At 49.3% G+C, this 23,458-nt stretch overlaps 1 protein-coding gene across 1 annotated transcript in view; it reads left to right on the top strand.

The window, feature by feature from the left end:
- Window positions 1-447: 447 nt before the first annotated feature.
- The window catches only part of CECR2 (CECR2 histone acetyl-lysine reader), a 97,820-nt gene continuing 74,809 nt past the window's right edge, over window positions 448-23,458 (top strand). Inside the window, exon 1 of the mRNA XM_075159525.1 lies at window positions 448-662. Within this exon, the coding sequence (XP_075015626.1) occupies window positions 489-662 (174 nt within the window). The 5' untranslated portion in view covers window positions 448-488. The remainder of the gene's footprint in view (window positions 663-23,458) is intronic.

Here is a 23,458-nt window from a genome sequence, read left to right on the forward strand (position 1 = left end):
TCCGTCCCGCCCCGCCCTCCGCCCGCTCTCACCTCCCCATTCGTCCTCCCGCCCCAAGCCCCGCCCCCCCGCGCGCGGGACCCCGCCCCTCCCCTCCCGGGTCCCGTGTCCCCCCCCCCTCTCCCGCCCCGGGCCCATCTGTTCCCGGCGGCGCGGCGGTTGCACTGCAGGGCGCGGGCGGCGGCGCGGGGAGGCGGAGGAGGATGGGCCCGCGCAGCGGCGGCCGCCCGCGGCAGGGGCAGCAGCAGCAGCCGCCGCCGCAGCAGCAGCGCCCCCGCCGGCCCTAGCGCCCCCGCGCCGGCGCCGAGCCGCCCCATGCGCGGGCGGCAGCGAGGGGGCAGCGCGGGGCCGCCGGGGGGCGGCCGCTGAGCGGCGTGGCGCCGGGGGGCGGGCGGAGCCGGAGCGCCGAGCGGCGGCGGCACGCAGCCGCCCGCGGAGTGAGGCAGCGAGCGGGCGGGCGGCAGGCAGGCAGCCGGCGGCCGCGGGAGATGTGCCCGGAGGAGGACGGCGGCTGCGGCGGCGGCGGCGGCGTGGCCGGCACCGGCGGCCCTGAGGCGGCGGTGGCGCTGGACGAGCTCCGCTCCTGGTGGGAAGTCCCGGCCATCGCGCACTTCTGCTCCCTCTTCCGCACCGCCTTCCGTCTGCCCGACTTCGAGATCGAGGTGAGAGCCCCGCGGCCGCCGTCCCCCGCCCGGTGCGCGTCCCGCCGGGCAGCCTCCGGCCGGTCTCGCCCCAGCCCGCGGGCTGTTTTCGTGCCGCGGCGCCTTCCCCGCTGCGCTTCCGCTGCCCAGCGGGTCCCGCACGCCGCTCGCCGCGCTCCGCGCCGGCGGGCGGTGGGGCGGAGGGCGCACCCCCCCACCCCGGTGAGCGGCGGGATCCCGGCGTGATGCAGCGCGGGGTCTCCCCTCCGCTTGCGGCAGATGCAGCAACTTCCCCGTCCCTCCCGGCCGCGCTCGCAAACTTTCGGCGCGCCGGTGGGCGGCGGCGGGCAGGACCCCCCCCCCCGGCTCCGCACCCGGCGGGGCGCACGGCGGGGGCAGCCGCGGGCGGAGCGGAGCCGGCCGCCGCCGGGCCGCATTGTTCCGCCGGGCCGGTGTCCGCACACAAAGGTGGTGGGGGGGGGACGGACGGACGCGGCACGGAGCCGGCGGTGGGTCCCCCGTGCCCAAAATGGTGGCGGCGAGAGGCGGGCCCGGCCCGGTAACCCCCCACCTTCCCCGGGGGTACCCGCGGCTGTTGTTGGGGGGGTCCCCAGCCCGCTCAGCCTGTGCCCAAGTTGGTCCCTTTTGTTGGGGGGTGGGGGGAGGAAGGAGGTCCCCACCTGGCCGGTGCCGCTGCCGGGTGGGGGGGCGCGGAGGGTCGCCGCCGAGGCGGGCGGCGGGAGGCGCAGCCTTTCTCCCGCATCCCAGCCAGCCCCGGCGAGGCCGGGCCGCTCCGCGGGGCACCGCGCCGCTCATTGTGCGGCTCCGCGGAGGCTCCGGGGGAGCGACGGTGCCTTCACCGCCACCGCTGTCCCCCGAGCAGGGAAAACTCTCGGCTTTCGGTGCTATTCACCCATTTTCCTCTGTAACTTTCTTGTGTGGGGGTTGTTGTTTTTTTTTTTTTTAATTCTTATTTTCGTGTGTGTGGCTAATGTTCCCTAAATATTTTGTGCTCCGGCTACAAATGTTACAAACAAAGTGTGTCCTGGTAGGAAATCTTTTGTGCTTGCTGTGAAAAGCTATTCTTGCCAGCGCGTTGGCAATAAACCGGGTGAATAACGTGGTGGCGTGTGTTTTTTAAAGACAGTAATTGCCCCGTGAATGCGAATTCCAAAGATGCTTAAAAGTTCAATGGGATGCGCGAAGCCCTAAAGAGCAAAACTCCTCGAGCAGGATGTGAATTTCTGAAGAGGGGGAATCCCTTATGCGGTGCGAAATCTTGAAAGGGGATAAGGTCTCTCAATGATGCAACTTCTTGCGAAAGGGAACTCCCCTCCCCCTCCTATTGATGCCAAACCATTAAAGGGGGAGGCTCTCCGGGCCCAGCAGCGCAAAGTCTTGAAGGAACCTGAATTTACAATGATAAAAGGGCCAAGGCACTAGCCTTTCACCTTTGGAGGCAATTAGCATCTGGCTTGCTTCACAAATGAAGTAAATGTGGGCTCCCCTTTGGTTCCCGGAGCACGCTTAGGGTGGGGGAGTTAACTTCACTTGGAACAAATTAACTTGCTTTTTTGGGGGGGGGGGCTTGCCCGGGATGAGGAGTGCGTGCGGGTTGGTGCTGGGGGTGTTGCAGAGCAGAAGCAGCCCACCGAAAACATCATCAAAAACCTCTGTGCGTGTGGATGGCCTGCAGTGTTTGGTAGAAACGGGGTTTAAAGGATGGCATTTATCCGAGGGACAGTGGAAATCGCGGTTAAATTCGGGATGCTGTGAGAGGACAGATGCAGCTGTCAGAACTCGGCGTCTTCAGGCATGCAAAGTATATCTCCTTCCCCGGCATGGTGTGAGCAGCCCAGCGCAGGCGACTTCAAAACTTGCTGTTCCTTGAAGCTCACCATCTTGTTACCCCTTGCCTGGCGTAGTTGTTCCAGTCTCATCACTGGTTTCAGGGATATCTGGGAATTGTGCTGTGCACAAAGAGCTTGCCCAAACAGTTCATGGTGTGAAGCCGATGGCCAGCCAAGAGTCTTACACTTTTCTTTATTCTAAGAGTATTGCTCTGTGTGATTTTTGGTTTGTACTTTATTTGGCTGCATAAAGAAGGCTTCCTCCTTGGTTTTGGACCTAATAATGCCGATGCCCATTCTGTCTCACTGTTGCCTCTGAGATGGGCTTTGAGCTTCAGGGGTGTCTCAATAGAACAGAGATGGCCGTTCTTCTAGGGTTTTGGGGAAATGCTAGGACTTGAGGCAAATATTAGAAGGAAATAAAACCCTAGCCAGCCATCAAAAATGGAAATTGTACTCATCTGCAAATGACATTTTCTTGCTTTAGCTTTGGTATTGTGGGGAGGTGTGCTCGTGGCCGAATGCGAGCGGTTTGAGAAGTTACTGCCTCTTCCCTCAAAAGTTACTGTCCCTCATGGGTAACCGAGGGGTGAGTGCCCTGGTCCATTTGGATGCAAAGTAAAACAGGTAGCTTGAGTGAACCTGTTTTCTTCTGTGTGGAAGCAGAAGTGGAGAGCTGGGGCGGCTCACCTCGGAGGGTTTCACCTGGAGGATGGTCGCGCTCAAACTCCTTGAGCTTCATGGCAAATGTCTGTCTGACCGTGTCCCGAGTCTCTAAGGGATGGCCTTACTCTGGATGCAGTCAGCTTTGGAGGATGTTCTCCTCTTCCTAGGAGGGCTGAGCTCCTCTCAAGTTAAAACCCAGTTGGTGGCTTTTTTTTTTCCTTTTTGTGATACTAGTGTATCTCCAGCAGGGAGTTCAGTGCTAAACTCTTACAACATTGTTACAAAAAGTGAAAGTTTTAAACAAACCTTAATTCTGCTTGTGATAAATAATCTCTGCACTCTCCCTCCCCCGATTTTAGGGGAGGGTGAGGTTAGAGTTTCACTGCTACAGTCTCTGCAGTCCCCAAACCAGAAAAAACCTGATCTTTCAATATGTTTAAAAAAAAAAAAAAAAAAGGCTGAAGTTATCTTTTGTTTTGTTTTTTCTCCCCCCCCTCACTGATTTTTTTTCTTCTGGTGGGTCTGCCCATAGCTAGCTGGAAGGCTCTGTAATGATAGGCCATCTGGACCCATCCCTCTCGTGCCGAGCAGATTTGTTGATGGTATTTGAGAAGTTTGGGGGCTTTAGTACAGGGAGGCAGCACGGAGCTCTTTTTTTTTTTTTCCCCTTCTTCTTTTTAAATGCAAACCTTTCGCCCTCTACTTATTGGCCCAAAAGAAAGTGAAGCTTCCAGATGCGGGGCTGCCGTCAGCAGCTGGATGTCAGGAACCTGGGAAGCAGATGTTTTGTTTTTCGTTTTGCTGGACCAGTGCGTAGCCAAAGACTACGAGGAAGGGGTGTCCAAAACTGAAAGAAAGCAGCGCATCCATCAGGCCGGGCCCTGGGCATTGTTCGGGGAGGGGGTGGGCGCAGCCAGCCCCCATGCTGGCTCCGGCAGATGCAGGCGCCTGACGAGGCACAGGGCTCCTCTTTTCAAATCTCCACTGCAGCATCGCCCGGCAATGGACTCAGGAGGGGTTCAGCTACCGCCAGCGGGTCAAAAGTTCAGTGGGCCAGGAGCGGGTGCTCCGGGACGCGTTCGGCTTCACGCAGTGTTTTTACGTGGATCTCTGAGGATGGCAGAGAGCACTTCTGCCTTCTGGGGTGGGGCTTTCCCCTCCCTCCCTCCCCCCCCACCTTTAAATGGCTGCTTTGTCGGCCATCTGCTGTACAAAACTTCCATGCCATTTCAAAAGTGGGCTTTTAGTTGTGTTGGTTTGGTTGTTGTGGCTTCTTTCTCCGAGGTGTGTAAAATCTGCGTCGAGTGGGTTTGTCCTTACCTACTCTAACAGTACTCCAGCGGGAGAAGGTCTGGCTGTACGGGGTACATCATTTTTTTTGGTAGGCATTGCCTTGATGGACAGAAAGGATGCTTTCCACAGTCACGTTAGTGCAGGCAATGATAGGGAATGATTTGTTTCCCTCTTCAAGACCGGACTGTAATGTGGGACACCTCTTGTGACAAAGTCTCTCCTGGCCGTGTGCCCTCCCCTCTGTGACTGAAATGTCCTCCTGGCCGCTGCAGGGATTGTTTGCGTTGAAAATATTAGGAGAATATTTAACGTTTTCAACCGTATTTCAGCACAACTTGAAAACACTGGACAGAAGCCAGCATGGCTCGGCCACCCAGCTCTTTGGCATGTGCTCCCAGGAGCTGTGGGCTAAAACATTTAGGAACTTCTGCCCGGGTAGGTCGAGGGGAGGTGACTTTCCAGAACGTGCTTGAAAATAGTCAAAACATTGTTGTTAACTTAGTTTATTTGGAAAAGGGGGAAAAGCCACATTACACAGGGAAAACATAAATCTTTTCCTGTGGTTTTTAAAAGCGCCTTTGGGCAAATTGCCTCTGCTGTTAACTTCACTACAGCTTTAAGATGCTTTTCCTTGCCTCTTGCCCCTTCCTAGCACTTTGGGCTCTGGCTCTACCTTTAGCTACACTCCTCCCACCCACAGACAGGGCACTGCTGCTCTTGCCCACCTTTTCCCTCCTGTAGTGCGGTATCTACCCTGTTGGTTCTTGAACAGGCTCTTTCTGTCAGGAATATTATGTGGCTGTTTCAAGCCAGCGGCTGCTACTGCTCCCATGGGTCCCCCAGGAGGAGGAAGAGTGTGGAGAGAGGGAGAGCTGTGCTGTGGCCATGTGAAGGAGAGAGCAAAGGACAGGGCTTCTTCTATCTGTGCAAACCAGATACAGCTTTAAAAGCAAAAAATACTTTTTAACGTGTTAAACTCTGAATGTGTTAGGATTTTAATACTTCGCAAAAATTATTTTTCCTAGTGAGGACAGGATGGCTGAATATACTTTGACCTCCACTGTCCTGCCATGTCAGGTCCTGCTAAAATTTCTTTGTGGAGCCAATTGCTCTGTGCCCTCTGGGTGGGTCCCTTGTGATCTGTGACACCAAAACGGCAAAACCTTCCTGTTCTGTCACTGGTTTGTGTGGGGTTAATTGCACAGGTAGTGTGGTACAGTACCTGAGTGCTAAGCCTTCACCCCTCTATAGCTATTCTGGTCTGGTAGTGCATTGTTATTTGTATTACAGTAGCATATACAGCATCTGCTGATGCCTCGTCGTGTTGTATGATAGCAGAGATGGCCAGATAGTTTCTGATCGGAAGAATTTAAAATCTAATTAAGGTAAATGCAACAAATAGGTGCAGCAAGCTGACCAAAACGTCAGTGAATTCATGTAGGTCAGCTCTACTCATAGAGGGTAAGTTTGAGTTGGTTTAAACGCCTTTTCAGTAGAATAGTTCAGGCATTAGGATGTCCGTCCCTCTTGCCATTTGCCCATTGGCGGTAGGCAACATTGAAGTGGAAGGGAGTGGGCACTGACCGAAACGCGAGCGAACAATAGATCTGCTCAGTAAAACTTCACTCTCCCACAAAGCACCTGGCTTTAGAAAAAGCAAATTGTCTGAGGAAAATCAGAGTAATTGGCAGTGCCCAGAGAGGTGCTGTATGGTGAGTAGACAGGGTTGGAAGAAATTATGAACTTCAAACATGCTGAAAAGAAAAAGCGTCAACCCCATTGTGTGGAGAGATCCATTTATGGACCAACGTATGAATTTGGGTTATATACCACAGTCCACAGTGGCTCTGCTTCCCCCGGGCAGCATCGGCTTCATCGAAATAGAGGTGGGAGCTGGGTATTTGTTGTTTGAAAGTCAAGTTTAAAAAACGAAACGGAGGGTTAGTATTGTTTTTATTGTTCTTCCTACCTGTCCCATCCACTGTTTGGTGTAGTTGCTTTGACAGTGCCTCATCCCTCTCCCCGTGTCTGTTCCAGCAGCAGTTCTTACTTTGCTGGTCCTCACTGTTGCTGCCTTAGTTATTCTGTTCATAACAGAATCATTAACACTCTACATGTCAGTATTGGGCTCTAGAGTTCATTGAGATTAATGGAGGGGGAGGCAGAGAGATACTTCTCGGAGCTGCTGTTTCAAGTGGTCTGCAAATTGGAAAGCATTATATCAGTTTCCATTTCAAATGCAAGTCACATCTTTCCCAACTGTAGATCTTAAACTTTTTAACAAGTGTTTACATTTTATATAATGAGACTCTAGTGTAATTGGATACAAAAAGAAGGAATAGGTAGTTCAGGAGGCTGATATGTGAGTTAAAACATTACCTTAAGCCTATGAAAAGAAACAAGAAGTGACTGCGCGCAGCCAAAGGGTTTCTGAACAATGGATGAGGAAGGTTATTTTGACAGCAACATTTTGAATGGATCTGAGTTAGATGACAGGGGAGTTGGGGAATGACTGTAGCAGTTGAAGGCAGAAGAGAAAGAGGAACGCAGTAAGAATTTCGGAGATTTGGATGGAGTACGTGGAGGTTGATATTACAGACTTTCTGTGGTGTTAGTAGTTGGAGGCAATTGCCCCTTCCGCTAGCGCAGCTGACTCTGAAAATCATGTCTGGTGTTAGCTGACGTGTTTGTGCGCCCACAAGTTTAACGCTTTAAGCTGAACTTGTTTTAAAACCAATTTAAGATAATCTGGTGCAAGTCTTTCCCTGCTAGGAAAAAAAAAGATGTTTTGTGTAGTAGCTTAAATATGACTTCGCAGTTTGTTTTGTTTACAAAGACTCGCTACCACAAACCTATACCAATTCAATGCAGCTGATGTAAACTTCTGCATACCGCATCTAAATTAGGCCTCAAAAGTTTGTCCCTTTTGGAATTTGCTCTAACCAAACCAGCTAAAAGTAACACCTTTAAAGTGTTGCAGCTTTATATGTAGACCTGCTTAACTGCGGTCTTTCTCTCCCAGCGAATAATGCCGGCAGAGCTGTGCCATTCTGCCCCTGGCATCTGTTAAGTGCCTGCATGAAGGGTGAAGAATTAACTTTTGTAATGGCAATGGATGCTTTCATAGACTTCTTTCAGGCAAAAATCTCCTCAAGAAAAGGGCTATAGGCAGAAATGACAACAGCCAGGCAGTTAAAAGTTCCCGAATTAAAAGTTTATCGTGTAAACCTTATTGTAGGTAGGTATGAAAATTATTATTTCCCGCCCCCGCCTCGTTACCAGAAGCAACAGCATCTGCTGTGGTGGTGGGAACAATGCAGCCTAGTGATTCCTCCTTCCTTACAGTAGAGAATCCTGTTAAACACACAAGGCTGTGCCTCAGAGTGTATCCTTTCAGCAGGCTTGTTCCTTTTAATGGGTGCCCATTCCTGGGGTCTCCATTGTTTCACCAACAATAGCACTAGGGGCAGCTGATTTGGTTGACAGAAAATGTGTTAATTTAACAGATCTATTCCCTTTAGCCGGTCTCCTTCCTATTGTGCCCCAGTTCTCCCCCAGTTCCTGGGGAGGAGGGCCCCGAGAGCAGGGTCTGTTAGGTGGAGGGCTCCTGCAATTAGGAGGGGTTTGCGGCCTTTTGTGTGAGGAACGGAAAACAGCTGATGGGGAAAAGTGTGGTTTGCTTGCTGCCAGAACACACATTTTTCTGCTTTTTTGGGGGGCTTTTAAGTCTGCCTTTACCGGGGATGGGCAACTAACGGCTGATGGCAGTCAAGGTTTTTACTTTGCTTCGAGGTGGCCTCGCAGCCCAACATGGCAACTGCTTTCAGAGCTGGCACAGCTTCTTGATGAGCTCTTTATATCCTGTAAATGCCTAGCTAAAACACCAGCTCTCCACTGAAAAAGCAAAGCTGCTGGTATCATCCTGAGTAGAGCTGCTGAGGGCTGGCTGGAGAAGGCAGTATGTAAAGTTAATACTGAACAATTTGAAACAGGAGGGGTGTAATGGTCCTCAGGCCACCAGTTTAACAGTTTTGGGACTGATCTGATTTAAACGGTGCAAGCTCTTCGCCCTAGGTGTACTTACACTGGTTCAGCTCTTCCCTATATTAACATAGCTTAGTTCAGCAACGGGGGGGTGGGGGGGTGGTGGTGTCTCTGTTGGTTTTTACATTGGTGTGGTCGAGCTGGCGTGTTCAGCCCGGTGGGAAGGTGGGCACACGCGCTGCTGAGGGAGCAGTGAAACCCGAAGCTTTGGTTTTGGGGGCTGCCGGCTGCCAGAAGGAGGATCTCAGTCCCTTTCAAGCTCTTGCCGTGGCTGTGCTTCTGACTTTGTGGTCTGCCCTTTCCCTGGCGCCAGCCCAGCTGCTCGCTGGGTCCTGGCTGGGCTTTTGGGGGGTTGCAGTCCTGCAGAGCTGCGGTGGGAGCGGGACCTCATGCTTTTGGCGGCTGCGAGCTGCCGGGTCGATCCGCTGTGGCTCTTGAAACTCTAGCCTTAGTTTAGTTCTGGCTGCTAGGGTTGGTGATGTAAAAGGAGCTCTGGAGGGTCTTTTTCCTCCTCGTTGGTAAAGCCGTTAATTCTCTGGCTCTTTCTCTCCGGCTAAGCCTGCCGTAAAGGGGCTGGAGCTTCGCATGGCCAAAAGGTTGGAAGGCAGAGCTAGTTTCCTCATTTCTGGTGAGCTCTGTACTCAGGGAGTCGTATGGCAGCAGAAATATTTATATATCCATAACACAAGGCAAAGAGGGTTGTGGGGTTTTTTTTTCTTGCTTGGGTTTTCGTTTGTTTTAGGAGGCAAAGGGTGAGAGTTCACTTAAAGAGCTTGACTCTTAATAGAGCTTGTCATTGTTGCTAATATAAAACAAATGATGAGCATGGGAGAGGAGTCAAAGGCTCCCTCTTCTGGTGTTCTGGGAAGGTTCAAATGCTGAAAATAAGCAAGGAAAAAAAGCCCAGCAAGCAAGACTCCTTCTGTGCTTTCCTGTGGTATTTTAAGACCTCACTGAGGCCTAACCCTTACTGCCCGGACACATAGGATGCTTCATGGCACCTGAATAAGTAATATTAAGGGTGCTCTGTAAAAGTGAAATGCATTTTCAAATGGAAACTACATTGCAATTGCAAGTCAAAGTGAGTCCTGGTTTCAGAAGGGTTTGCAGTCTGAACATGGAGGCTAGCAGCCCTTCACATCCCCACGTCTGACACTTCTCAGTGCTTCTTTTTACTTCTCCTCTTTTCTGCATCCTCTTCTCGCAAAAATCATGTCTTGTCCCATGCAGCTGCCAGGCCACGTGTGTGCACTGGCACGTAAACATGTTTGGGAAGATTGCAGGGGCCAAGTATGGTGAGCGCTCTCTACAGAAACTGTGTGTCCAAGGCTCCAGCATTCCTGTTGCTTTTGGTTGAGTCAGCCAAGAATTCAAAACTTATTAATGGCTGATTGATGGAGAAATGTGCACAAGGAGTAATACTTTGTTGGGATTTTTAGATGAGTTTTCTAAAAATCCTTGTATAAAGCGCAGTTGTGAGTACCTCTGAAATTAATAGGATTTCAGGGTGTTAGAGAAGGGACTTTTTTTCTATCCTATTTTTGTATTCTTCACCAGAGGGTTTGACATCACGTGGCCATTTTCCCTGTGGTGTTAGTGCGGACTCATGAGCGATGTCTGGTGGAACCAGAGGACATCAATTCTCAAGCTGCCTTCCCACGGCAGCTCCTGCCACCCGTCACAGATGGCAGTAAAACTGCTCACCCGGATTAAAAAGCGCAACACTTTTTTCTTTAAGTGAGCTGCGTCTAACCAGGGCTGCTCCCTCCGCAGCCCCACAAAAGGGCTGTACCAGCATGACTGAAGCGGTGGCACGGGAATGGAAACAGGCACTGGGGAGGGGAAAGGCTTTTTATAGCTGACCCTTCTGCTGAAAGCAATGCTTATCGCACTGCAGCCCTGGGTAGCAGGTGGGGTGAGACTGCACAGGTAACAGGAGGTCACGCAGCAAGGGAGGCACCTGGGGAAGAACCCTTATCAGCCTCTGTAAAATGGTTTTGGGGTTGGTTTTTGGTACTATATCAAGGCTCGCTATATTTTTTTTTTCTTTTTTAAGTTAACATTCTGGTTAGAAAAAGTTTAAATTGAAGTTGATGGTGATCCTTTACATTGTTCCTTCCAAAGTCAGACCTGAACAGGCAGTTGAAATCAATTAAACTTCACTGCGGCTGACAGTCTTGCACAAAAACAAAATAGTGCAAACTTTTATTATCTTTCTTAGAAATTCAGGCTTTTCTTTTTAAAAAACAAATAATTTTCCCCAAAAAGTTTCCCTTAGGCTGTTGTCACCCAGCAATGCAGGTATCTATCCATCAGGATTTGCTTGCCTGTGCTGAAGGAGCCTGAGCGGCTTGCCTTGTCGGACAGGGCAGCCATGTAGAATAAATAGGGAATAGCAGTCTCGATTTCCTTTCTTTCAGCCCGAAACAAGGTGCCGAGGCACAGAAGACTATTTTGCCCTTAAGATAATTGTGTGTTGGAGAGGATCAAAGGGCTTGAGGGTTTTTTTTTTGGTTGAAAGGGGATTTTCTCCATGGACAGCTGCAGTAGTGCATTAGTAGTGCAATGGATTATCTTTCCATGATCTGTAGGATCTCAACCAGCTATCGAGGGGCCCTGCTGAAGGCTGCTGCTTGGGGGAGGCAGAGTGAAAGTCTCCTGTAACAGGCAGACCTGTAATGCCTGGGAGCTCGGACCACTTGACTCCCCCTGCCCCAGCAGGGTGGGTGGTGCTGGATATTCTTAGACTGCAGATAGTGCCGCAGAGCATGGGGAAAGGGAGCCTGGCTCTCGGTTATGATTAACTGCAGCTGATGCCCTGCATCCATCCTGCTCTCCGATGGAAGTGCTTATTAAGGAATGTGAGAAGGGAGCTGATTCCAGCTGCTGCGGCATCCCATAAAGGGCAATGTGTAATTTGGGAGGGTGTTACGAGTCCCTCGGCAGAACAAACTACTCACTGTAGTAAGTGTCTGACCTGCCAAACGCCCGGACTTTCTCATTTTGGGAAGTTTTGGATGATGGCTGATCCGCAAATAGCCGTGGCATTGAGAGGGAGTCCCTTCACATGCGTGGATGGGTATCTGTATCCTTGCTCTGCGCTTCTCGGCAGAGGGAGAAGCGGCGTGTGTGGCCCGACGGTGGCAAGGGTGGCAAGAAGGGACGGGACAGGGCTTGGTGCTATCAGAGGTGGAGATCAGGTCATGCTGTGCCTCCCTGACCTGGTTTCAGGGCCGGGGGACGAGGGGGCTGGAATGTGCACGGCAGAGCTGTCAAGGAATGCGGGTCCCCAGGTGGCCGCTTCAGTCGCTTGCGCTTAAGTCGGGCTCGGATTGCATCTGCCTGCTGGTTAATAAGTGGTGGGGCAGCTCTGCCTCGGCAGGTTCTCCTGTGTGCGCTTCCTGAGGTAGCGGGATGCCAGAAATATGGGGGTGACAATAGTATCTTGGTAGCCAATAAACTCACCCCCTTGACATTTTTAGAAATTTCTGCTAACTTTAATGGCACAAGTTTTATCGCTTTTGGTTTTCTTTTGTGAATAGGGAAGCACAAGCTGGGAGGAACCCAGCTTTGGATTTCAGGGCTGGGTTTTTTTTCAGGACGGGCAGTTAAAAGACTTGTCTTTTTTTGTAAGTGGGACTGGTTTCGGAATTAAAGGATGAGCATGGACCGCCATATGATGTTGTGTTGTTTTTTCTTGCAGGAGTAACTACAATTTATAATCATTGCCTAGTCTGTAGCCAGTTGGCAGGAAGGCTGCTGTGAAGGGATTGATTATTAGTGGATGCTTCATTGTGCTGTCCAAGCCTGAATTTCTTGATCTAACCGGTTTCCTTCATTTGGAATGGCTGTAGTCAGCAGAGAGAAGAGAGGGAGCTACATCTTCCCTCTCGGCAGCGCTGTTTCTTGTTCATGGGATATGCTCAGGAAAAAAAAGGGTCAACAAAAAGTGTCAACACTTCAGCGTTCTCATAGAAAGCCAGCTGGCTGGCTGGCCGGCTGGGGACTGCTCGCAATTTTTCTGCTTCCTCTTGGGATTCTCTCTGTATTTGTTTTCAGCGCGGTGACTTAAACAAAACTAGTGCTGTTCGGTGTGAGCATCCTGGAGGCTCCACTCTTTTCCTGGGAAATGTGCTGGGAGAGTGGAAGCATCACCGGGAAGGTGATCTAGCGCTCAGAAATGAGAATGCCTGCCCTGTAGTGCAAAGGCACGCTGGCAGCTGTGGCAATTGGAGCTGAGTTAGCATTTAAACTGGCAGTAGAGGACGTACAGAAGCACAGATGCAGCAGCACAGGCTTGAGCATGGACAGGTTCCTCGGATAAATGCTGGGATGGTTTGGTCGTGCTGAACCACATCCTGCTGCAGCTCCTCTGATAAACCTGGGCTAGCTAATTAAAAGTTAGCATATGCGCGGCTAGGCAAAAAGCAGCCATGCTGGTGTCGCACAGTAAAGTAGCTGGTGCTGCTCTTTGGGAAAGGGAGTTTCTGAGCTGGGTCTGAGCAGGAGCAGTCGTGCAAGTAAGGGGCCGATGGAGGAGGCGGTGTGGCAGGCTTGGGCTGGGCTGCACACCCCAGCCCGCTGCCTCGCTGAGCTCAGGCTGAGCGGTAGCAGTTGGAAGAAGACAGCTGAGCTAATACTTAAAAACTGGAGGGGTGGGAGACTTCATGCCAGGTCTTGGAAGTACGATCCTAACCCTCTGCTTGTCTCCTCCTTTCCTCCCCCACTCCCGAAGCCCCTCTCGGGCTGTGTGGAAGTGTCCCAGTTCTTGCAGCTGTGTTAATTGTAATGGGTCATTTAGTCCTGAAATCCCTGTTTAAAAGGGGCAAGTCCTTGCCTCGTGTGACAGCTGCCGCCTTGCACTTTTCCCCAGGCTGGAAATAACTGCATATGACACAGGAGCAGAGCGTGTGGCGTGGGGGAGGGAGGAAGGTTTCTGGCTTCCTCTTAGTGCTATAATGGCTTTGCTGTGTGACTCTTCTCCCATGTGGACCATAGCAGAGCCATGCCCCACATATTTAGCAGATCTCTCAGTTGGCAGTGCCTAGGAGATACGCTAACAGCCTGGCGCTCTGCGGGCTCTGGACAACTGGAGTCTTGTTGGACATCTGGGAGCGCAAGAGAAGGGATGCGCGGTGGTGGTGACACAGGACGCTTGCCTGGAGCACCTGGGAGCCTCTCTGGAGCCAACGTGCCTGCCCATCTGGAAGGGGAAGCCATGCTGTTCTGTGCGGAGGAATAGAGATGATGAGAGGGAAGGCGGAAAGGTTTCCACTCCTTGCTCCCATCCCCTCTCCAAAATCCAAAGCCTTGAGCCCATGGAAACCTGGCCAGCTTTTCCTTCTAGCTGAAGGGCTGTCTCCTGATTGGAATGACAGCTTTGAACTGAAGACATTATTTCATTAGCGTGCTAATCAGATACAGAGATTACCTGATTGGCTACTTAATAATTAAATGAAGTTGCCTGTAATTCTTTGAGCACACACAGAACTAATTAAATTAACCCTTCACTGCCCTGCGTGCCTGGGGTGCGTTTGTGTGAAATGGAGAGGGCAGCTTCTCCATTGTTGGGACTGTGAGCAGAAGGGGGTGATGGTTGCGAAGTGGCCAGTCTGAACCGCCAAGGTGGTCCTTTCTTATCAAGAGCCTGGAGAGGAGAAGACAACACACTGTTATACCCTCCAGTGTAGTTGGTGTTTGGCCTACCTGGTAGGCGATGAGTACATCTGGCAGCACTCTACCAGAAAATCTTGTCCCCATATAGCCTGCAGAATGCACTGGGCTTATTATGGAAATACATGTCCAGGTATGCATTGTAAACCAGACGGTGGCTTTGTATCACCTGATGAAGAGCAAAGTATCAGCGAAGAAAGATGCACTTCACAGTTCTTCAGGAGAAACAGTCAAGCGGAGATCAGAAGATGTTCTCATGTACTTCCAAAGCGTTCTTCTTCCCCGTCCCCACTGGCGCACAGCCCCAAACAAGTCAGGTTGTCTCCATGCATTTGACAGGATGCCACTGATTAAACTTGTTGAACACCTATTTCTCTCTACTGCTTCAGTGGCTGCTTGAGGAACTGCATTTTCCACATGCTCACAGAAATACAAGCATATTTCCTATAGTTTGAGGAGGACACAGAACTCATATCAATGCCATAACTTTCCTTTATTATAGATTAAAAAAAAAAAGAAAAGAGTAATAAGGAGAAAGTTTCCCTGTTTTCCAGCCTCGTATTTTCCAGCCCCAATGCTGTGCCCAAGCTTTCAGCTTCTGTAATGCCAGAGGTGTGGCACGGAGTTTGACATTTATAGTGAAAGGCTAATTTTTGTAACGTGTGAGAATATTGTTATAGTGTTGAAGACACTCTGTGTTCAATTATTTCATTGCTAGGGTGAAGAGTCAGCATCTATAATTTTTTGTATCCATTTTTAGTACTGAGCACTGGGTTGAAGCAACAGGAAAGCTACCTTATAACGATCCAACTCTGCTCCCTTGCCGCTGCTGCTGTCTCCTTCTAGACTTTGCCCATACATGTTAAAATGAAACTGTCAAATTAAGCACATTTCACTGTCATCCAAGACTAAACTTGGCAGAGAAGAGCCCTTGGACCTTCTGGCCTAAGTTAACCACGGCTGGCTTCAGCTACCCGAGTAAGGAATTGCTGCTCCTCCGTTCACGGTGTGCAGAACGGCTTCCCCCTTACCCGTGGTCTGCGTTGCTGGATCTGTCCTCTTCCTCTCCCCTGAAGGTCCATGGTAGCAGCAGTGCCCTCAGAGTCAGCCGATCCTCAGCGGAGGGATAAATATCCGAGTCGCTGCTTTGTCTTTAAAGTCTGGCTTCCACATGACAGGCAGCCTGAAATGCCTGCGAAAACAGGTCAGGAGACAGAAGAAGACAGGGAGGATGGGAAACAAAAGGGCAGCTTTCAGGGTAATTAGATGGTTGCAGTGCTCCCTCTGGTAGGGAGCATTCGCTGGTGAGAAGCGATCCCCCGCGTTGACTCTCTACAGATGTGTGTATGCTGACAGGGTTTGAAAGAAGAGCAGAGTAAGCAGAGAGAAGGGCCAGCGGGCCTTGGGATCGCGTGTCCCTATTGATCCCTGAGATTTAGTGTCTCTGCGTCCAAGGGAAGCCATCGGAGCTGTTCTCCCCACCAGCTGACCTATATGCCCCATGCCAGCCTGTGGCAGACCCAGAGCTATGGTACCCACCACGAACTCCTAGCCGGGGTCTCCGGGACGGTGCTGCCCCCATTTTGTGAGCGAGTGGGCAGGCATAGGTCTTAAACGTGTGGGTTTGGGGGAGGTGGGGAAAGTGTGTTCAGCACATGCAGGGTCAAGCTTGAGCCCAGCTGCAGAAGCCAGTTAGGTTTTACTATTATTAATATTTGATGGTGTCCTGTTGTAAAAGGGCAATAAGTAAGGCTAGAAGGTCTGTGCTTGGCCTGTTGTTGCAGTAAAAAGCTATTTTCTGAGGAGATTTCTGAAACAAAGGATATTCTAGTGTGTGGTGGAAGTGGCCATTTAAATGCATCTGACCATAAAGATGCTGCCTGCCAGCAATTTTGATATCGGAGCTAGTGGGACGCGCTCCTGCTGGTAAAATCATGCTCGGTAGGACAGAGCCTGAATGCCGGAGATTCAGTTTGGGGATGGAGTTCAGGGAGGCTTTTTACCTCTTGTGTCCTCCTCTTTGTTTTTGTTTGTGGGTTTACAAAGTCGGATTAGCATTTCAATGTTGGTGGCGAAGGCCCTTGGGCTGTGGTGGAAGGCGGCCTGGCTTAGCCGGTTTGGGATTACTGCTCCTTTCCCAGCAGCCGTCCTTCCCGGGCTCCGGTGAGGAGCAAAGCCTGAGGCTTCTCCCTGTTGGGAATGCGCCCAAGCTGCAGCTATCCCTCCTGCTGAATCTTAAGGTGGATGGGCAGTGTCACCGTGAAGGGTAATTAGCCTTCTTTTCAGACAAGGATAATTTTTTAATTGTTTTAAATGGTAGCACAACTTCGGGGTATGGGGGGGGGGAACCCAGCTCTGAATCCAGCAGCTGTTTACTTTTTCCGTTTGTAGCTGCTGATCTAATAGATGTTGCCTCTCCACAAACTTGGCTTTGCTTTAAATCCTGGGAATCTCACATCCACGATCCTAGTACTTTCATAAAACAGCATATTGAATAAAACAAGCCTTTGCCCCTTTCCTCTCCCTGTCGGGCATAATGCTGTGTTCAGTCACAGCGGAGTAAATTTGGAGCAAGTCCAGCGGGTTCAAGTTGATGTGCTCTATGCTGTAATCGCAGAAAGCAGTGTCTCATCCAAATCCGAAGTTCTATCTTGGAGATAGCCCCTGTCTGTTAACTGGAGATGGCTGTTGTGCCGTGTAGTACCCAATCTGTACGCTGAATATGGAGTGCTATAGAAACAGTCTTATGTGCTCCTGTAATGCAAGACTGTTGCATGTGGTTGAGCTTGCAAACTTAAGTTTACACAAGAAGCTTAAAGAGGTGACTTAAAGACAAATAAGTTCTTATGCTTATTGCTTCTTTATACTAAAGAAAATTTGAAGATTTTAAAAAAAATCTTCCCCCGGTTTGATCAACTTGCTCATATGGCTTTTCCCGCACTGTGTGAAAAGGGTACTGTATTCTTTGGTGGAAGGTCCATCTAAAAAATCTTCTCAGCCGGTAGCTATTAACAAAAAATATTTTGAGTCTCAGTAAAAAGTATTTCTGTAGACTAATTTCACATTCTTGGTTGTCTCAGGTCAAGTCCTAATTTTTTATTCTAATATGAAGTTTTATAACTGCTGGTACTTTGTGCTACCCCTCTGCTCATGCTAGGACACTGTGTACACCTTAATTCCTTGCTCCCCTCCGTATTACTGTTTGTCTGCTGTCTGGGAGAGAAGGCATTCAAGGGTGCCAATATGTTAAGCTGTTGAGAGAATGGGGAGAGGTGAGATGAAGGTATTGTTATGCTGGAAGGTGTTAATTGGTGCTATCAACCACTTGTTTGATTTCTAGACAATTACAGCAGTGCTTGAAGTTGTGTCTGAGCTAAACAAATGGCAAGGGCTCTGCAAGTTCCCCATCTTCTCTTTTTTTGAGTGCTTATTTCCCCACTGCCACCCACAAAAATTAGCAGGGCTATACACAGTTGAGCCAAGAGGATGTGCCTGGATGTTGAGGAGTTAGCTGGGTGTACTGCACGAAAGTTATCACATTGCATGTGAGCCCTGGCCTAGCCTGGTGGCTTGGCAGGGCCAGGATGAGGCACAGGGGATGGGTAGGAGATGCTGAACAGTGTGGGGATGTTTCTGGGTTCCTTAGAAGCAGAGGAACAGATGTACTTGAGTGATGTTTTCTTCTGTGATGTTTCCTGGCTAACAGGCAGAAGCTTGACTTTATCTAGGGCAGAGCCCTCTTGCAGGACAAATACCCAGCTGCCAAGTAAAACCTCTTATTTGTAGTCTGCGACTCCTGCCCAGAGAGGGCAAGTGAGAGCCTCCATTCCTCCCCCTGTAGGAGGGCTCTACGAGGTCTGACCTGTGGCACCAGAAGAATGGCTTGCTCCTCTGCAACCAAAGAGGAGGAATCCTCTCCTCTGCTGCCCTTTCTCCTGTAGCTGAGAAGTAAGGAACCATCCTGATTTCCCTGATTTATTTTTCTACTTCTTCCCAGATGCAATAAGAAGCGGTATGGGGAGTGGCACCTGCTGCAGCTTGGAGGCAGGTTCATTTTAGCCTGGGTACATTAATGCCTTCTTCTTCCATCAAAAGGTCCAAGGTGTGTTGAACATTACTCAACCATACCTTTGTGTGGACCTCTTAGCATTCACATAGGCACATGCATCCAGCCCCAAATGCTTGTTCATCACATTCCTTTGGTCATGACGGGTGGAGTATTGCCGCCCTGGTGTCCTACCCTGGGTGTAATGGCTTTGCTTGTTGCTTTTCCTGACGGTTCATGGTGTGCACCTGGTTTTGTGCTATGTCGTACATAAAGAACAGAACAAAGAAGGCATCTGAACAGAGAGAGGCGATGCTAAATGGAGGCTGAGACCTTGAAGGTGTAAATGATCTGTGAAGGCCATTATGAAGGGAAAGCCAGTCAAGACTTGATTTCAGGAAAAACTGATAAGGAAACCCCAATATAGAATCACAAAAATATATAGTCAGAAGGAATCTCTAGAAGTCTCTAGTCCAACCTCTTGCTTGGATTGAGGTTGTCACCAACAGTAGCTTAGGTTAACCATGGTCTGAAGAACGCATAATACTTTTCTCACTTCTTTTCCCTTTTCCCACTCCCCAAAAAAGAGAGCAGAATTGCCCAAAGAGTTGTTTTAAGAGAACATCTAGCAATGGATGGTCTAAAACTGTTTGCTGAAATTCAGCTTGGGCAGAAGGGGAGCTGGGAAGGAATAAACCTTTTGCTGGTGTTTTTTTGAAACTCCACTCAGACTGTGACTGGTAATAAGACAGGGTTGGAAACTGCCAGTTCTTTTTCTCATTCTGCAGGGAATAGTTTGCCTTTGAGGGATGGTTGTTGCCTGTGCACTGATACCTTGCTTCAGGAGTCATTACGCAAGCACTCCAAATGAGACCTGTGGGTAAGGAACACACAAAATAGCAGCTGTTGCCTTGCCAGAAATGCCTTAGCCTTAGCCCAGACAGGAAGATTTTTTTTTTTAATTATTATTGAGAACAGATAGCCCAAGAGTTCTGGTCTTTGGTTTTTTAAGACCTAGCTCATTTCATTTACTTCTACGTGCCCAAAAGCTAGGTGACCATCTAGTCCCTGCATCCCTAGCAGCACTTTCTCAGGTGTGCCAGCACAACTCTTTGTGGGGCCACTCTGAAATAGGTCAGGGAGCTGATCTGGCTGGTGGGTAAAAAAAAAGCAAACCACGTCAAGTCCCCTTCCCTCCAGTTGTTTTTTGCCTGGATTAGTTTTATGAGGTGGTTCATAGAGTGGCCCAGCAAACAGTTGTGCCAGCCATATCGTGGTGTAGGAGTTGGAATAAACGGTGGGGATGAGAAAAGGGGCAAGAAAAGGGGCAAGAAAGTGTTCGAAGTGGACTGTCATGTCAGACTGATCATGCAGGGGTTCATCACTGTCAGTGGAAAGAAATCGATCTTTGAGAGATGAGAGGAGTCTATTTTAGACTGGAATGCATCACTCTGAAGGTGTTCTCTCTTTCTCCATGGATGATGGAGAGGAACTGAGTGCACTAGCTCAGACAAGACATCAAATTTATACCTCATTTTTTACTCTAATATTTTAATAATGAAAATATCAGCATCAACCAATTAATGTTCATAATCCTTCACCTTCAGTGCTGTTGTAAATATAGAAAATGTCACCTGCTAGAAGCAGAATCCCAAACTTCTAACAGGGCAGGTGTGAGCAATAGCGATACCATGAAAATCCAACTGCTAACCATAATGTAACTGGTTGAAGAGCTAACTATTAGCTCTGGGAGGGGAAAAAAGCCACTTTTAACTGCTTGCCTTTGCGTAGGCTGCCCATAGAAGAGGACTGTTCCTGCATGCTTTTCAGTGTTTCTGTCCTGCAGTGAGGGCTTCAAAGAGCAATATTCTCTGCTTGCCTGCTAATGTAATTTGTACTCGAGCTCAAGTGGTAGCAGTGGCAGAGAAGGTGTCTGCTTCAAACCACTGCCGTGACATGACAGTGAGGGGTTTATTGTACATTATTGTTTTCTGTGTTGAAACTGATGCTAAATGATTACAAAGTCAATTACTTGACAGGAAACTATAGATTTACAGTTGTCTGCGCAACCTTTAATACATTGCCTTGTACCTGCAGATGATGATTGTTTTTAATTACAGGGTCACATGCTTTTTCCATGGGAGAATGGCAGAGCTCGCTCTGTAGGGCAGATGGTGCTGAGAGTATAAATCAAGGCTACGCATGAACGAAGCTGTTAGCTATGTGGTTCTCACCTCGTTTGCTGAAGAAGTTTGAAGGTGGGCAGGACATGAGAGATGGGGGCCGCTGTGGGAAAAAGAAAAGCTGTCTTTTGGCTAAGTGAGGGTGTAGTGCCATGTCCGTCTAGCCAGTGGCAAGGCAGGTGTGAGAACCTTGGCTCTCCCCTCTCCTACTGTTCTATCCTAAGCCCCTTTTCATCCACCAGTTCAACTTTGTGGGGACATGCTTATGAAGGGAAGGGGGAGAAAAAAAAGATCCAGGTTTCGGAAGCTAAATTTGGGAGGTTTTTTTTTTTTTAACTGAAATTATTTTTCGTTGTCTGGCTTACAATGAAACCCTTAAATGAATGGAAGAGGTGTAGGAATAGAAGAATAAGGACAGGTTTTCCCAACAGAAATATACTGATGTAGAGTTGCATGTTCAGTCTCAGCACTCATCTGTTGCAGAGACCCAGACTGACTTATGGCTCTGGGTGAGTTGCTTGTGCCCCATTTCTCACAAGAAATCTTCATTTACCCAGCTTGGTGGCAGTGCTCTCCTCCGAGGCAGCTTGGGACATGTGCTTCCCCCCAGCTGTGGCAACACAACTGTTCGCGAGCTACTGTAGGAGCTGGGAAAGAGCATAGGTGAAGCCAAGGGAGACTGGCATGAGGTCCCAGATCGTGTCACGGACAGGCCCCACAAGTTACTGCGTCGGCTGAAGCACAGAGGGCAAAGGCTCCTTCACCCTGTTGCAGAGCTCCGGCTTGGGGCTCTGGTTCCTTCCAGGTACCTCCATCCCCGGCTGCTGGTGATCCAGATGATCCAGATAAGGGCGTGTTTTTCGTTCGCTGAATTAGCCAGCTGAGGAACGGCCGTGGGTGCCAGCCGGTACAGAGCTAAACTGGGGAGATGCGTTAAAAATGGCAGAGGGAGTTCATGTGTGGTAGTGCTCCATGGCACTCCTGGTTCAGTACTGAACCCCCTGAAGCTCTCTTAACTGTATTGCCAGGCTATGGCTGTAGAGAGTGCTGAGAGCTCGGTGCTGACGTTGAAATTGGTAACGGTGCTGCAGGGAAGAGCCTGCCTCTGCCACAGGTTCTCTGAGCGGCTTTGGTCAAGGCACCTTTCTCTCCCTTGCTTTCCCTGCCGCTGGGGTGCATTGCTACCTACCCACCTTCTCATAGTCATGAGAAAAATGACAATTAAAACTCTGTTGTGTTTTAAATGCTGCCATAAAAATGCCAAGCATGGGGTTTGTGGGGTTCTTTTTGGGGCTGGGGAGTAATCTCAAATAGAGGTGCAGCCACTGGATTCCTAAATGGAGTGGTGAATTTTGCTAGCATTGGTCGTTATTTTTTCCCCAATTTCTCTGTCAAATCAGATTAAAAACCATTAACTTGTAAATAGGTTGAGAAAAGAATTAATGCTTATTGGATTGAGATGCTACATGGAGGCCACCACAGAAAAAGGTCTATGAAGCGATTAATAGCTTGCTTGGTGGCTGGGCTTGGAAGCAATGAAGCAAATTAGGCATAGGGATACATAAAGAGGGATAAAAATCAATATTGAACAGCTGTCTTTACTTCCTAGTCTCACACTCCTATGTACTGAATGAAGTGTAATGGAGATGTGTGTGATTACTCATTTAATAACTATGATAAAGGGTTTGAATAAGGGGACAGAGCTCAGGTTGTTTTTACAGTCCTAAATGTAGCATTTCCTTCTTCATACACTGTCACCTGAACTGTTAGGGAGGGTCAACAGTCTGCACAGGTGATATGAAAGAAGTAGTAATAAGTGAGGCCGTGTGGCAGTGTAAAAACCAAAATATTCCAGTTAACGATAAGTAAAGAGTGAAATGAAGATTTGGGTGTCCTTGTTTGGGTGGAAACAGGAGGGAACAGGGGAAAAAATGAGCACTGGTAGAGAATGTGAATAGAGGGAATTGTCTGGATCAGAGATATGCAGAGTATCGTATCGGTTATAAGTTTGAACCGTCCTGGTATCAGATGGCTTTCTGACTGTGTGATTACTCAAAATTGTAGGATATGCAGCTCTGACTCAGAAGACAGATGATTTTTCTGATAGACATCTGTAAGACCTGACTTTTTCTTTTTAATAACCTAACTATTGTAGTCTCAGCAGATCCATGGTTTGCAAAAATGCAAATTTCTGTATGTCTGATGAGGTAGGCTGTATGGAGTGGATGTTGTCAACAAGCTGACTGGTGCTGGTGCTACTCCGTCTCTTCAGGGATAATAGAATCTGGGAACAATTAAGAGGCAGTGTAATCAGTTCCTGGGGGCAGGAGCGTACCCTCTTGCTTTTCAGCATTCCCTTGGCTGACTCATGAACTCTGTTGATTGACTTGGGAAGCAAATGAATCCAGCTCTCCTGCACAAGGAAGAGTTATGGAGGCAAGGTGGTGAGAGGAATACATCAGATCTCAGGCAGCTCCTGCCCTCTCTGCTGTGAAATGTGTGGAATTTACAATGGCTACTTAGCTGCTAAGCAAGTAGGATTTCTTCTTTTTTTTTTTTTTTTTTTTTTTGCCTTTAAGTTCTGTCCATCCTTTAAATTAAGGACTACAACAAGCTATAGCTGGGAAATGCTCACGCCTAAGCACAGAGGACAGTCTTGGCAGCTTGCAAGAAAACAAACTGTAACTAACTATAGCTGTCCAAAAATAAATGCAGCCATAAGTTTTGCAAGCACTTCATATGTGCTTTGGTAAACGAAGGAAATGGTGTGTTTGGATTCACAGCTCCTTGGGCTACCCTCTCGTTATTCAGCCGTTCCCAAGCAGGTAACTAACAACTTTGCTTTGGGGTGCAGGTAGACATCCCTGCTTTAATGCACTCTGTATTTCCACCTTTCCTTCCACCCAGGAATCCTAAGGGTGTTAGTGGCTGGTTAACGAGAGCGGGCAGGCAGGCAGGATCCCCGGGAGCCGGGCAGCGTCCTGGTCTCACAGGTGAGGCACAGTGCGGTGCAGAGGGATTAGGCGACCTGCCACAAGCTCCCTGCGTGAGCGTGGGCAGTCT

This window comes from Calonectris borealis, chromosome 1 (assembly GCF_964195595.1).
Source record: "Calonectris borealis chromosome 1, bCalBor7.hap1.2, whole genome shotgun sequence".
Lineage (NCBI taxonomy): Eukaryota > Metazoa > Chordata > Aves > Procellariiformes > Procellariidae > Calonectris > Calonectris borealis.